Here is a 13962-nt window from a genome sequence, read left to right as displayed (position 1 = left end):
TGCTCTAGCCAAGGTTGCATGATATTTCTGTGGCTGTTTTCATCACCCAGCGTTGTATCATTTTTTTTCTGTCTCATCGGACATGACGAGGTTATGTGATAATATTCTTGCATCTTCGGCCAAGTAGCTTGGACGACTTCCATAGGTATGTCATTCCTGTAGCCATAGACTCGTGCGAGAGCAGTTGGCTCGTACTACAACAAACAACAGTATCCTCTAGGGACCTAGAGACCAAACGGCCAAGGAGTACTCTCTGAAGACGGCGCGATACGGTTATTATTGTATCTCTCCCCCTTAGTTTCCGGGGAAACCAACAGCAGGTATTTCAGCCAGGAGTCCTTTACTGGCGCTTCCTTCAGCCAGCTGTGTGACTCTGTGCACGAGCAAACTGCGTTGTTGCATCAAGTCTCACGAAAAGCTGTCTGGCTAGCAGACCTTCGACTATTGGGTACATCTCCCAAATTTCAGGAGGTGCTGATAACAGGAACTGGCTTATCTTGTATGTCGCGGATATTTGCCATATTGCAAGCTAGGGAGGAGATTGTGACATGGAAGAGGTCTAAAACTCTCGAAAGGAATCAAAATCCCTTAAATATCGTGGGGAATAAAAAAGGCGAAAACCCCGCCACGATCGATACTCTAGAAAGCTTTCGTTGCCCTTCGAAAGGTGAATGGCTAAGCAGCCACATCTACATCTGCATTACCCCTGTCATCTTAATGTAGCGTGCATTCACCAGCCACTACGTGCTCCTACACTGCATAAGCTGCATGGCTCAGCCGTTGATGTACTTGGACACGAACTCGTACTCGGGGTACGTACGCACCAACGCATCCAAGTATATCGTGCATATCATAATAATAGAATAGTACGAACCTGACGCAATTGCATCAGAGCAAGCCAGTCTATGTATGTACGGAGGATAACAGGCAGGATACTGGAAGATAAAACGAACGAGTATTATTTACTAGTAATAAGTCATAACCAATGACCGTGCGTATCCAGACGGTCAAGTAAATGTACAATTCACACCCAGCGACGTACAGACATCGTAACCCGTGAATATTGGAACATTAAGAAAAGTTTTTACCAAACGCAAAGATCGGTTTGGTGAGTGTTGCTAACCGCAATTCGCTTAGAGAGCGAAGAGGGCGGCGAGACCGGCAACACCCATGGCGCCGGAGCCGAGGACCATGCGGGGAGCAGCGTTCTCGGTGTTCTCAGCACCGTCAGCGGACGAGCTGGAAGATGCGGCGTCAGAGTCAGAGCCGGAGCCGGAGCCAGAGCCGGAGTCAGAGTCAGAGCCGGAGTCAGAGTCAGAGTTGGAGTCCGAGTCGGAAGAGCCGGTCTCAGAGGAAGAGGCACCGGCACCAGTGCTGGTGGCAGTGCTCAGGGTAGAAGAAGCGTTGGAGCCGGAAGCAGAAGACTGTAGCCGTCAGTAAGAATTCACGGGCGCATATGTGTGGAATAAACATACCGACTCAGCACCGGAGGAGGTAGCAGAAGCAGAGTTGCTGGCAGCAGAGCCGGTAGCAGAGGCAGAAGCAGAGTCGGAACCGGTGGCAGAGGCATCGTTGCCAGAGGCGGTCTTGGACGAGTCGCCAGAGGCGCCAGTGGAAGCAGCACCAGCACCAGCACCGCCGTCAGTAGCGGTACCAGTCGAGTCGCTGTCGGAGCCAGAGGCGGTGGCAGAGCCGGAGCCGGAGCCGGAGCCAGCGCTGGAGCTGGAGCTGGAGTCGGAGTCGGAGTCGGAGCCACCGTTGGCCTTCTGACCGGAAGTAGCTAGAGAAGGTTAGCTTTGTATAACAGGTCAATGGCAGAAGATGAACGACATACTGTCAGACGGGCAGGTGGAGAGAGCGATCTGGACAACCTTGGCCGAGTCGTCCTCAGGGCAGGCCTGAGCAGTGCAGTCACGGACACCGAAAGAGTAGTTCTCGGCGTCGCACAGGCAGCGCTGGTCACCCGACTTGCAGCCCAAGTCCTCGGCCTTCTTGTTCATGTTGTCGATACACATGCGAGCGCAGCTGGACTCGGACACGGCGCCGACGAGGCCGGCGGAGGCCATGATAGCGAGGGTAAGAGAGAACTTCATTGTGACAGTAGTGTAGTAGAGGCGTAGGAAGGTGAATTAGAGATTAACTGGAGTCCAGGTATAGAGTATAGTAAGGAATAAAGACAATGGCTGGGGATGGATGAGAGAAAGAGAAAGAGAAAAGAAAAAAGACGGGGAGGACATTTAAAAAGCAGTTCCTGGGCGGGCCACCTCATTTCCCGTGGTGACGGTCGGCCGAGCTGGATCGATCGGCGCGATTGGCCACTAGTTTGTTTACTGTGTTACTCCATACACTGCTCCAATATGTGCGTGTAGTAATGATGTTGTTATGATACAGTCTATGCAGGAGTACTGGTAGACTCGTAGTCCTGTAGACCCGTAGTCCTTGTATAATTATCTTCACCTTGGGTACTTGTACATAGTACTTGGATACGAGAGTGCCATGTACTACAGGGTGCTATGTACGAATAACTCCTCTGCTCAGATTTTGCCCTGTGGAGTCGCCCGTGCGATCAGCCCCTTTGCACCGTATCGGGAATGGCGCCGTCACCGCATATGTGGCTGCCTCCAAACGGGCCAATAAGAAATAGGGCACCAGCCACATCGGAGGGAAGCTTCACCCGAAGTGGGGAAAACCTGCACTCGCCACCGCCCAGACCGCCGCTATTGGGCCGAGATCCATGGATGAGATCATCTTCCTTTTTGCCCTGTCGGATATTTGATAAGTACAAACAGGTTATGGCTTGATACAGGATTGTAGTGAAAAACAAGCGGATCCCATACAGATGTACGAGGCGCGTACCGCAACAGGCACCATGTGCTGTGTACAGGTACCGAACAAGTACCGGTACTTGTTCTGCACCTGTACTACTGCCCAAACTCAGACCTGAACTCAATGAACTCAATATGGAAGTCTACGCGATTCTGTGGCTGCGCACCGCCACACCCCGGCACGGGTCCGAGGAGATATCCTCCGCCCGCACAACCAATGACCTGCGTCCAAATCAAGCTCGCACTATTTGGAATCGATAGTATGGTTTGTGATAGCACCATCACACTCTGTTTACTGCTTGGCTGTGACTGCAGCCTGGTCTCGCATGATAACTGTAGTACATTGAAATCAGGCCTGCTACAGAGTACTATATCCAGGGGTATTCCGTTCTCTGTACGGAGCTGTACCTTACTCCGGTGCACACAGTCCCCTGCCCACGGTTATTCCCAGGACCAGCCCAGATAAATTAATTCCACGGTTGACTCGCTTGGCGATCGGGGTTAGGTTCTAAACTCGGAGAGAAGGATCGCCTGCTGTCCCGCCCTCTATGGGGTCTCCGATGCTAATTTCACGAAGCCAATAATCTCATAAAGGACGTGCAGCGCGATTTTCAGTCGTCCACTACATAGTGTCCGGTCCAGAACTCTGTGAGCCAGGAATCGGACGCGGCGCTCTAACACGTGAATGATCCTGGCACAGTCGATAGCCCAAGAGTCTCACTGTTGGAAGTGTCACTTCCTTATTTGTATTCACAGCTTGTGTGGACGCTATTGGCATTATTAAAATCACCACGGAACTGTCTCGAGAGTGCTGGTTTACTTGCTCAATTATCAAGATGGACTAGTTGGTTACTTCAAATGTATTTGTGAGCTGCGCATTCTGACATATATCCAGCCTTACAGCTGGCATACCGCCACCGTAGTCGATGTTCACTCCTGTCCGATATATATATTTCTAAGCAACAGAATATTTGTTTTAACTACCGAGATCAGACATTCTAGTTGGTCGTCGGCAGATGGCCACGGAGCATGAGCACTTGCTCGCTCACATGACATGCTCTGACTCCTTTACGCTGATTCCTGTGTTCTGTTTTAGGAGACCGCCTCACACGTTAGATAGTCCAGCGCTGGCGGGCCCAGCGTTCTTTGGCTTTTTTTCTTCTCCTTCATGCTAGTAGCTCGCAGATAGTCTGTCAATAGGTCCATATTGCATGAGACTATTACACAGATATCAGTTCCCTTGGTACATCTAGGACGTCTTATAGGTCGGATATCTGCATCGGTAGCTTATCCTCAATGTCAGATGTGTTCGGTCTGATCAACTGCATGTAAGATGTAAGATAGCTCCACGGCCCCGAGCTCATCCTGTCCCACACTTGACACAAGGTGGCTCGCCCATACCGTTGGTGTACAGGACAGATGAACAGCCGTTTTGAGAGCAGGTCAAAACGGAACTATGGGTCCGCTTCGGCCGCGGTAGACCCGATCGAACCAGATCGATGCTAGACTATGTATTTGTATACTACAGCTACTATTGACAGTAGTAGGCAGAGGGAACAAGGTATCCAAGCACCTTTGCTCCGGCTACTATGTGACAAACAGGGATCAGCTGACTGCTTTGTCCAAAGTACGGGACCAGATTTGAATGGTACCGACACATATATCCAGATCCCTGACTATAATCGTCAGCATGAGTAAAAGAAAAGAGTTCATCTGGCGGATCGCAGTCTTTAGCACACCCACTACAGCTCCCGCATTCCGATCTGATACGGCATCAGAGCTTCCCGCCGGTCCACCGCGACCTTTCAACTGGAATCGGTCACGAACCATCGAGCTCATAGCCAGTGGAGTTCGTTTCAGCCTACAGGTACGAGGATACGGCCCTCTGCGAGGTACTTTTTCTTGCATATTCACTTAAAGCTGGATTCCGGCCTTCTTTGTCCCTTGCTTCCTTATATTCCACCTGCTCCAGAGTACTCCTACTCGAGTTCCCCTTACCTCGTTCTCGATATATTCACTTCTCAGACCAGCTCCTAGCGAATTCACTTCAGAATGTCTGGCACCATGATCCTGAATTTGCAGGCGTGCGATCCCAAACAGGACGCTGCTCCCAGCCACGGAGGCCAGCCTCTGACCTCCTCCTTGCAATCCTCGATGCGTCGGTTGCGAAACCTGCTGAAGGATCGGAATGCTGTCACTCTCGATGGAGAGTCGTTAGACCTAAGCTCGACTGTTGCTGTGGCACGGTATGCTTCCTTCCACCCTCCTTTGAGCTATGTTGACTGTCCAGGTTTGGTTGCAATGCATCCTTCTCGGGCAATGGCTACGCCGCTCAGCGCATGAGCACGAGCGTCGACCAGTTGGATCAGAAGCTGAAGAACAATGAGATGGTCTACGGTGTTACAACTGGCTACGGAGGAAGCGCAGACACCCGTACCGACAGCTATGTGGATTTGCAAAGAGCCCTCATTCAGCATCAAAGCGCGGCCATCCTGCTGCCCAGTGACAGAGGCCTTCTCCAGTCATCGTCTTTCGTGGACAGCTTGAAAAGCCATGCCATTCCCGTGCCCATTGTCCGGGCTGCCATGTTGACACGCTGCAATTCCCTCCTCCGAGGCCACTCCGCTGTCCGGCCCGACGTGGTACGGCACCTTCTGACCCTCCTGGAGAAAGAGATGACGCCTGTCGTTCCACTGCGTGGCAGTATCTCAGCATGTGGTGACTTGATGCCACTGTCGTACGTGGCCGGTGCACTGGAAGGGAACCCAGATATTTCAGTCAATTGCGGCAAGGATCAGGGCTATCGCGTTCTTCCGGCCGATCAAGCGCTGGCACTGGCCGGCCTGAAGCCCCTCGAGCTGCAGGCCAAGGAGGGTCTGGGGATTCTGAACGGAACGGCCTTTAGCGCTGGTGCTGCCAGCTTGGTTCTTTTCGAGGCCAACCAACTCATCCTGCTCTCCCAAGTCCTGACCGCGATGGGCACGGAGGCCTTGCTTGGCAAGCGCGGAAACTACGACCCATTCATCGCCATCGCACGTCCCCATCCGGGGCAGAAAGAAGTGGCCGCCAACATCTTCAACTTCCTCTCCGACTCCAAGCTCGTGTCGGAGGCAGACCCTGGCAAGATTGGCACAGCGCAGGATTCCCACGTTTTAGCGCAAGACCGTTATGCGCTGCGCACATCGTCGCAGTGGATCGGTCCTCAGCTCGAGGACCTGGCCCTGGCATTGAAGCAAGTGGAGGTTGAGCTTAACTCGACCACTGATAATCCGCTGGTCGACCCTGACAGCGCAGAGGTGCATCACGGTGGCAACTTCCAAGCCGCGTCGGTGACTTCCGCGATGGAGAAGACGATGGGCGCGCTGCAGATGATCGGAAAGATGGTGTTCTCGCAGTGCACGGAGATGATCAACCCCGCATTGAACAAGGGGTTGACGCCTAACCTCTGCGTGGATGATCCGAGTCTGTCGTATACCATGAAGGGCGTGGACATCAACATGGCGGGGTACATGTCGGAGCTGGCCTACCTTGCGCACCCGGTGAGCAACTACGTCCAGTCGGCGGAGATGCACAACCAGGGCTTGAACTCGCTGGCCTTGATCGCTGCGCGATACACAGGTGACGCAGTGGAAGTGCTCTCCATCATGTCCGCTGCGTATTTGTACGTGCTGTGCCAAGCGCTGGACCTCCGCGCCCTACACCTCGAATTCGTCAAGCAGGCTCACCAGGAAATCAAACGGGTTACCAAAGACCTCTGCGGACCGACGGTCAGCCAGATCGTCGACGGATCGCTCTGGGAGGAGATCATGGGACACTGGGGCCGCACTAGCTCCCGGAACCTCGCAGATCGGGCCGACGTGGCCGCCACGACGTCGATGGGCTTGCTGTTGTCGCTTATCAGCCAGCACGGGACTGCCGATGTTCACCCTGAGTATGCCGATCTGAATGACGTGGCCAAGGCGCTGAAGTGGAAGGAGTTGATTGTCGCGGTTTTGACAGAGACATACAGTGGGGTTCGCGAGTCTTTCCTCCGCGAGCGGACCACTGAGCAATACCTCTGCCATGCGTCGAAGTCTATGTACAGCGTCGTTCGGGAGACGCTGAACGTCCCGATCCACCGGGGTATCGTCGACCATGCTACCAAGGAATCTGGAGACGGGCGCAGTCGCACAGACAAACCACTGATCGGATCACACATCAGCAAGATTTACACAGCGCTGCGAGCAGGCGAACTCCAAGATGCTCTCTTGAATTGTTTCGAGTAATTACCACAATTCATAGACTTAGACTGCCATTGTTACTTTTTGCCATAGTCTAGATAGACCGAGTAATGATATCCAATCAACCATTCTTCTTAATCTTGTACCGCGACACCCGCGATCCATCGCTCAACCCGACCTCTATCAATTCCAGTCTGTACCCGAATACCCAGGGGAACACCACAAATCGGAGAGCATAGTACACCACGCCCAGCGCGAGGATACTCAACGCAACGACTGGCGATAGCCAATACGGGAGACTCGTGCTCCCCTTGCCACCATCCGGTGGGACAAACGGCATGACCAGAACAAACTGCACCGCGTTAGCATCCCATACTCACCATATCAATTCTATCAGAACAATCAAACAAAGAAAACTCACAAGATTCCCAACAAGATAAAACCCCAACACAGCCCACGGAACCCTAAACCCGCCCTCCTCATTCCACTTTTCCTTCTTATCAAACCTCAACTTAATAAGTCCGATCCCGACAAGCGTCAAAAGGAAAATACCGGGGTACGTCGTAAGATTGACCACGAAATCAAATGCATCGCCCGCGGGAGGCGCACAGATGAACAGCACTGTTATGCCGAAGTGGATGAGGAGGCCCCAGATGGGGGTCTTGAAGGGCCGGTTTTGCATGAAGAGCGTTGGGAAGGGGGTTATGCCGTCTTTGGCGAGTTCTTGGATTACCCTCGCTACCGCCCCCGTTAGTACCATGGTAGGTTTTTGGAAGGGGAGGTATTCGGGGAAGGGAACGTACGGACTGTAAACGCTATACCAAGTAAATGACCAATAGCTGAGATGGCGATTAGTGCAGGAAGAGCCTTTGTTCCTGCGGATTCACCATAGACGTTTTGGAACAGTGAGGCGGCAATGGTGAGGTCTGAGGAGAGGAATCCTTCTCTTGAAACGCCGGCGAACTGTCCTCATTAGCATTAGTATTTAGGACTGTATTATAGGAAGAAGTGAGAGGGACGTACGTAGGCGATATTAGCCAGCAGATAGAGAACGGTGATACTGCCCATGGCAGTGGGTAGAGCGATGCGCAGAGAACGGTTTGGGTTTTTGACTTCTGACAGTACCTGTCACCGTCAACCAGCAATTAGTACTTCTGCCATGCGCAATCTGTATACATGGACAGGAGGGAACGAACCATATTCAAATTATCATACCCCCCAAACGAAAAAAAAGCATTCAACAACGCAGTCCCGATATTATACCCACTTCTCGACGTCCCCTTAAACGAAGTGCTTATGTCCAAATTCCCCGTCCTAGGAATCCGCAAATGCCCTCCAAGTGCTGCAAAGCCAGTGCACACGATAAAGGCCAAGATGAACAGTTTCACCGCGCTGAGGAGGTCTTGTAACCACCGTCCGACGCGTGGTGTAACGGTGTGGATGCCCACTGCGAAGGCTGTGGCTGCGATAGCTAAGCCGCGGAGATTCCAAGTCGTTGTTTCTGTGCCTGCGGCCTGGAGGAGGTAACTTGCTGATGTTATGGCGTTGCTTGCGGAGACCTCTTCTCGCCATTAACCCTGCTCTACTACATCCGGAAATGGGGGAAGGAGACCCACGAAGAAAAACACAGTAGAAGAGATAAACACAAGTCCAAAGCAGCGTTGGCGAAAACGACCGTTCCAGATATATCTTAATCCCACCGGAGCGCGGAATACCAGAGCCAAATTCTAGCATCACCATTGAGCCACATGTTGCTATGGCGCCGGCGATGACCCAGAGGACAAGGGCCATTCCAGGGCTGCCGGCTAGTTTGAAAATTGAGGAGGGTGTTGAGAAGATACTGTCCATGTTAGTTTGGACGTGCGATGGGTATAAAGGGATAGGTGGGGGGAGGGTTACCCAGCACCGACGATTTTATTGACGATCAACGAAATCGCTCCAAAAACACCAATCTGTCTGTCTTGGAGAATATATCGCTCCGAGACCTGCGAGGTCGAGCTAGTTTCCGCGTTCGACTCATTCTCCTCCGAACCGCTATACGGTGCTAGTCGTGGTCAGCTATGACCAAAAATAGGGTTCTACCCAGGGGTAGAAAATCTCACTAATAATCGGTTCCTGAGATTTCGCCATGGTGAATTATTTCTTCCATCGGAGGAGTGAGATATATATAAATAGTAGAGCATGTTGTTATCTGCTAGGCTAAATCGCAATTGTGTGCCGCCGATGGTGTGATAGATTCGTGCATGCAGGGATTGTGTTAAACATTCAGCTGGACTTGTCATCCACAGATAAAGCAAGTCGTGCTTTGCGGGGTTTATGTGGCAATGCAATTAATATGTTTGGTTGGGTTGTGGGTATTTAAGCTGCTTTTTGACATCCCGATCAATGTTTACTGTCTTGCTTTGTAAATCAATTTATTTTGAGTACCAAGTTTACTGCACAAACATGTCCGCTACAGAAACCATTACTCGGCCTGTCCAGCCGGACATCCAGTATCATCCCGAGTATGAAAAGTATAAGGCGCGTTCTCTTCGTCGCAAGGAAACCGAAACCCTACCAACTACTCTGCCGGATGGGTTTCCACTGGAATTGAAATCCCCGCTTGTCTGGGAGGGAAAGGATATCGAGAAACAGGATGACTGGCTTTACCATTTGAGTAATGCTGAGTTGGATGAGATTGAAGCTGCGCTGCAGCACTTCAAATGTATGTTCCTGATTCTACATGACTGAATGGCGGTTGCTAACAGTACAGCCCTCAATCTTCCTCTCGGCCACATCAACACATCCACCTTCCCCCTCCCAACCCTCCACCCCACCCTCCGAGCCCTATCCAAAGACATCCACGCCAGCCGCGGCTTCATCGTCCTCCGAGGCCTACGCATAGACGCCCACACCCGCGAAGACAATATAATAACCTACACCGGCGTGTCCTCGCACATTGGGAGCATCCGCGGCCGCCAGCAAGACACACGCCTGGCCAACGGGACGTCCCCCGTGATCTCACACATCAAAGATCTCACCACCACCGCTGAGAAAGGCAAGATTGGGGCTCCGTCGAACACGCCTGATAAGCAGGTGTTTCATACAGATGCGGGGGATATCATCTCGCTTTTGTGTCTGCAGACTGCTGCCGAAGGGGGTGAGAGTTATTTGGCCAGTAGTTGGCTGGTGTATAATATTTTGGCCAGGGAGCGGCCGGATTTGGTGAGGACGTTGGCGGAGGAGTGGCCGCTTGATGGGTATGTCCGTGAAAAGACAGTGGCGATTTCAGGAAGCTAACGTGTCTAGGTTTGGAAATCCGGACAGACCGTATACGCTTCGACCGCTGTTGTACCACCAGCCGCCTACGGACACGACTCCGGAGCGTGTGCTGATTCAGTACGCCCGACGGTACTTTACCGGTTTCCTAGCGCAGCCTCGATCAAAGGATATTCCGCCAATCAGCGAAGCGCAGGCCGAAGCACTCGATGCGCTGCACTTCCTAGCAGAGGAGCATAGCGCCTCGCTTGGATTCCAGAAAGGCGACATCCAATACGTCAATAACCTGAGTATTTTCCATGCGCGAAATGGGTTCACGGACGGACCGGGACAGGAGTACGTCACTTCCCAAGTTTTAATTTAGGAAATTGCTAATCAGATACTGAAGACGACACCTATTACGACTCTGGCTGCGCGACCCCGAAAACGCATGGGAAACACCAAAAGAGCTAGAGCCCCGGTGGAATACAGTCTTCGGGGATGTGACCGTGGAAGAGCAGGCGTTTCCTCTGGAACCGGCTTTGCGGAGGAATGTCGGCTCTTAGCTCTTAGGTGCTTTTCTCGGAGGATTGCGATAAGCACGTAGTACAGAATATAAATTGCTGCCGATTGTTTAGCGTATGAGCTCCGCAAGAATTGGTTGAGGTCTTACTATACTCCGTTGGGTAGAAGCCGAGGTTGAACTAAAGGGGAATCCCCGATTTACTCCTTATCTTATCAATTGTGCAATAATCGTCTATCCTCATACAAATTTACACCCCTTTACTTTGTACTCGTACTCTTGGGTGACACTGAATTACTAGAAGCGGTATAGTGTGCCTATTTAGGTTTAGCGTCCCATTGTCGCTTGGCATCGCTGTGCGTGCTCTATAAAGTCGCCCTCCATCGCTGCTTCAACTTCAACCAAATTTGTGCTGCTTTCCCATTCAATTTTCGCCCGTGCCGCCTCTGATTTTGGTAAGGCATTTTTGCTATTGATCCTCTGCGTAGGCCCCCTCATTGCGCCACCACCTTTTCGCAGAATGCAGTCATAATCGTTGCATCCACGCCAGTATGGCCCCCGACTCATGTTGAAAAACTCTGCTAACAGAGAAGGATGTCTGAGATACAATGATGCCCTGCAAATTGGATGGTCAACCATGATTCTCATCACGTCATCCTCAGACCCTTCAGCTTCCACTGGCTGGGCGTCCCCTGGTGGATAAGTTTTCTATGAACATCACCGTGCCATGTCCGTGCCTACGTACAATACTACGATTGGTTGCCTTGTTCGAAGAACGACTGGTTAATTATTGTGTTCTAATGTTAGCGCAGCGGCATCGGCCATCTCCGCTTTGATTCTATTCTTGACTCTTTCATCAGAGTTCTGGATGCACAGACAACTCAGCCTTCCCTGATCCGCAGGTGAGAAAGAACTGGTTGGCGTAGAAGGATTGGTTGAGCTGCTGATGTATTACACTTATGACTGGCATTCGTTGTGTATTGGGGATAGTCGGCAGGAATAATTATCCGGCTTTGGTGGCTGTTCCCCAAGGGCAGAACTCCTTGCGACTGCAAAGGCCAAAGGCATTGAGAGCCAAATGGCACTGCTGACCTCAGTCGAACTGGATGAGCGCCGGGTTGGATTCCCCCGTTTCTGGACAGAGCCAAATGTACCTGGTCAACGATTGCGCATGGACACTGCACTGACTTCCCTAGAAGTCGCGGCGCAGTGTGGCTGTGAAGATTTATTTGACATTCTGCACACTGCAGATGCTGAAGATTCTTCATGGCGAGCACCCACAGAGACCCAAGAAGAGGACAGCCTGCTGGAAGTTCCCAGTGAAGCACCGTTGTCAAAGTTGTCAGTCTCATCACCAGTACACCAAGCAATTGCCTTTGGCCACCGATCAATGCTCAATAAGCTTTTCAAAACCTACAACTACTGCCCTAACTACCGTCCCTTGGTGGCGCCTACAATGGCTCTTCCGCCGCTTTCATTCGCTATTGCCCAGTGCGATCTGACCAAGCCAGGTGTGCGTGAATGCATCAGTGACCTATTTGCACATCCACATCTTGCCCCCCACCTGCGCACGCCTGTATTTGGAATACATCCGCTGCATTTTGCCACAGCGAGACACGATCCTGAATTCCTGGTTTGGATTGCAGCCTCCATCCCAGGTGGCCATGCCAGAGCCGGACGCACAGCCCTGGGCCATACACTGCTCCACGTGACAGCGCTTCCTTTGACCGGCGACCACACAGCGAAGATCAGACCAGCTGTGGAGCGCAGCATCCTCTGTGCCCGCACGTTGGATTCCAAATGGCTCCAGCACTCTCTACCCAGTCCGCGGCACCTCAAATATCCTAAGGGCAAGCTTCCTCGGGCAATAGCGGCGGCCAATCCCCTTATAGAAAAGCCCATGACAGAGGCCGAGCAGGCTGCTCAGTTGGCTATCATCAAGCTGCTCCTGGAGTGGGGCGGGTTCGATGTCCGAACGCAGGATATTGATGGAAATACCGCATTACATTACTTGGCGGCGACTTTGAATGTTAGTTCTGAGACCGTAAAAGTATTGCGAGCAATGGATGGTGGCGAGGAAGTCTGGCAGAGCTCGAGAAACCGGTGTGGCCTGACGCCAAAGCAGTTGATGGAGGAATGATAGGTGCGTACAACAGCTCAGTAGCAGGGATGATCATATGCTCAAGTTCTTTGGTGTGACATTGGAAGGTTTGCTATTGTTAGAGCTCGTTTAACAGCCTCCCACTCCCTCATATCATGATTTTTTAGGGGAACAAGGGGCTTTCAGAGCACCCAGTGCTCTGTGAGTCAACTAAGGCGCGATACTCGTATCAGGAAGCTGGAGAGGGGATAGAAGTTCATTACAGTTACAGTCTTTATCAACTTGTGTTCCAAAGCGCTAGTCATCGTAAAGAAAAAATAATGAATTCCATGTTAAGAAACTCCGGTTCACAACACCCCAGGAACAGATCTTCTCAAACAAATGCTTCAATAATGTACAGTTATCACTTAGCAAATAGTATGATGTCGTTTCGGCTGACGTGCCTCTGCCCTGCACGAAAGCAGCCGCTTTCTCTTCGGTCGACGGTCCAATCTAGCCCAATGAAAATCAATAATCAGGGCCCGTCGCAACTCAGCGTTCCATAGAATATTATCCGGTCGAAGGTCCTCATGCAAAACTCCGAGAGAGCGGATCTTCTTCACAGATCTTGAGATTTCATGATTCAACTCTTCCTCAGTGAATTCTGCACAAGAAGGCGCATTCTCGATACTGCCGATAGAATTCCCACCCCACCCCATAAGTAGCATATACCGGATTTTTCCAGCCCCATGGGGGGGGGGTAAAATATTGCCAGATCAATTTCCCCAAGGAAAACAGGAACTGCAGAACCCTGAGCTTGCTGCAGGATACGATATACTTCGGCTTCGCATTGGAGCTCCGGCCACCGCAAGGTGGTCGTGCCTTTTCCAACAACAGTATACCCATATTTAGCATAGGTGACTTTGAATGGCGCTCCTGATGCTCCACAGCCTCCCATTGGCGTACAGTTGCGCTTGATGTTTCTATCCGGCTGTTTCTTCACGCCCTGCAAGAAAGTTGTGGAATTAATCGCGTGCCACTACCGTCTCCGCCCTGTTTATGGAGCATTACATTCGG

At 51.7% G+C, this 13962-nt stretch overlaps 6 protein-coding genes across 6 annotated transcripts; 3 read left to right on the top strand and 3 right to left on the bottom strand.

Moving 5' to 3' along the window:
• Positions 1 to 996: 996 nt before the first annotated feature.
• Positions 997 to 2088, bottom strand: EURHEDRAFT_410232 (CFEM domain-containing protein). Its single transcript, XM_040781313.1, has 3 exons — positions 1835 to 2088; positions 1476 to 1780; positions 997 to 1424 (listed from the first exon to the last, which is right to left on the bottom strand). Exons 1-3 carry the CDS (start codon positions 2064 to 2066, stop codon positions 1134 to 1136), a joined length of 828 nt encoding a protein of 275 aa, XP_040640879.1. The 5' UTR covers positions 2067 to 2088; the 3' UTR covers positions 997 to 1133.
• A 2336-nt stretch (positions 2089 to 4424) lies between these two features.
• Positions 4425 to 4886, bottom strand: EURHEDRAFT_410231 (uncharacterized protein). The gene is made up of 2 exons (XM_040781312.1): positions 4863 to 4886; positions 4425 to 4692 (listed from the first exon to the last, which is right to left on the bottom strand). The coding sequence occupies exon 2, from the start codon at positions 4653 to 4655 to the stop codon at positions 4431 to 4433; it is 225 nt and encodes a 74-aa protein (XP_040640878.1). The 5' UTR covers positions 4656 to 4692; positions 4863 to 4886; the 3' UTR covers positions 4425 to 4430.
• On the top strand, positions 4434 to 7219 carry EURHEDRAFT_410230 (phenylalanine ammonia-lyase). The gene is made up of 2 exons (XM_040781311.1): positions 4434 to 5071; positions 5116 to 7219. Exons 1-2 carry the CDS (start codon positions 4878 to 4880, stop codon positions 7088 to 7090), a joined length of 2169 nt encoding a protein of 722 aa, XP_040640877.1. The 5' UTR covers positions 4434 to 4877; the 3' UTR covers positions 7091 to 7219.
• Positions 7167 to 9175, bottom strand: EURHEDRAFT_375779 (methionine permease; the record flags this gene model as incomplete). The annotated part of the gene is made up of 8 exons (XM_040778778.1): positions 7167 to 7397; positions 7467 to 7783; positions 7849 to 8008; positions 8069 to 8170; positions 8242 to 8606; positions 8662 to 8885; positions 8945 to 9089; positions 9148 to 9175. 8 exons carry the CDS (start codon positions 9173 to 9175, stop codon positions 7167 to 7169), a joined length of 1572 nt encoding a protein of 523 aa, XP_040640876.1.
• Positions 9176 to 9490: 315 nt separating this feature from the next.
• Positions 9491 to 10848, top strand: EURHEDRAFT_513767 (TauD/TfdA family dioxygenase; the record flags this gene model as incomplete). Its single annotated transcript, XM_040786203.1, has 4 exons — positions 9491 to 9749; positions 9798 to 10284; positions 10334 to 10639; positions 10692 to 10848. 4 exons carry the CDS (start codon positions 9491 to 9493, stop codon positions 10846 to 10848), a joined length of 1209 nt encoding a protein of 402 aa, XP_040640875.1.
• A 960-nt stretch (positions 10849 to 11808) lies between these two features.
• EURHEDRAFT_451397 (uncharacterized protein) lies at positions 11809 to 12945 on the top strand (the record flags this gene model as incomplete). The annotated part of the gene is made up of 1 exon (XM_040783945.1): positions 11809 to 12945. A coding segment is annotated over one exon (1137 nt), but the record flags the coding sequence as incomplete, so codon positions are not given.
• Between the last annotated feature and the right edge of the window lie 1017 nt (positions 12946 to 13962).

This window comes from Aspergillus ruber (genome assembly GCF_000600275.1).
Source record: "Aspergillus ruber CBS 135680 unplaced genomic scaffold scaffold00006, whole genome shotgun sequence".
Classification (NCBI taxonomy): domain Eukaryota; kingdom Fungi; phylum Ascomycota; class Eurotiomycetes; order Eurotiales; family Aspergillaceae; genus Aspergillus; species Aspergillus ruber.
The sequence above is the reverse complement of the archived record's forward strand: the minus strand, read 5'-3'. Positions and strand labels throughout refer to the sequence as shown.

Bases quoted from the DNA above. Each gene is read 5' to 3' on its own strand.
- EURHEDRAFT_410232 (XM_040781313.1), bottom strand. From the start codon at position 2,066: ATGGCCTCCGCCGGCCTCGTCGGCGCCGTGTCCGAGTCCAGCTGCGCT. The intron at 1,781-1,834 runs GTATGTCGTTCA...AACCTTCTCTAG, and splicing joins CTCCACCTGCCCGTCTGACA to CTACTTCCGGTCAGAAGGCC. The intron at 1,425-1,475 runs GTATGTTTATTC...TGACGGCTACAG, and splicing joins CCTCCTCCGGTGCTGAGTCG to TCTTCTGCTTCCGGCTCCAA.
- EURHEDRAFT_410231 (XM_040781312.1), bottom strand. From the start codon at position 4,655: ATGGTTCGTGACCGATTCCAGTTGAAAGGTCGCGGTGGACCGGCGGGA.
- EURHEDRAFT_410230 (XM_040781311.1), top strand. From the start codon at position 4,878: ATGTCTGGCACCATGATCCTGAATTTGCAGGCGTGCGATCCCAAACAG. The intron at 5,072-5,115 runs GTATGCTTCCTT...TTGACTGTCCAG, and splicing joins TCGACTGTTGCTGTGGCACG to GTTTGGTTGCAATGCATCCT.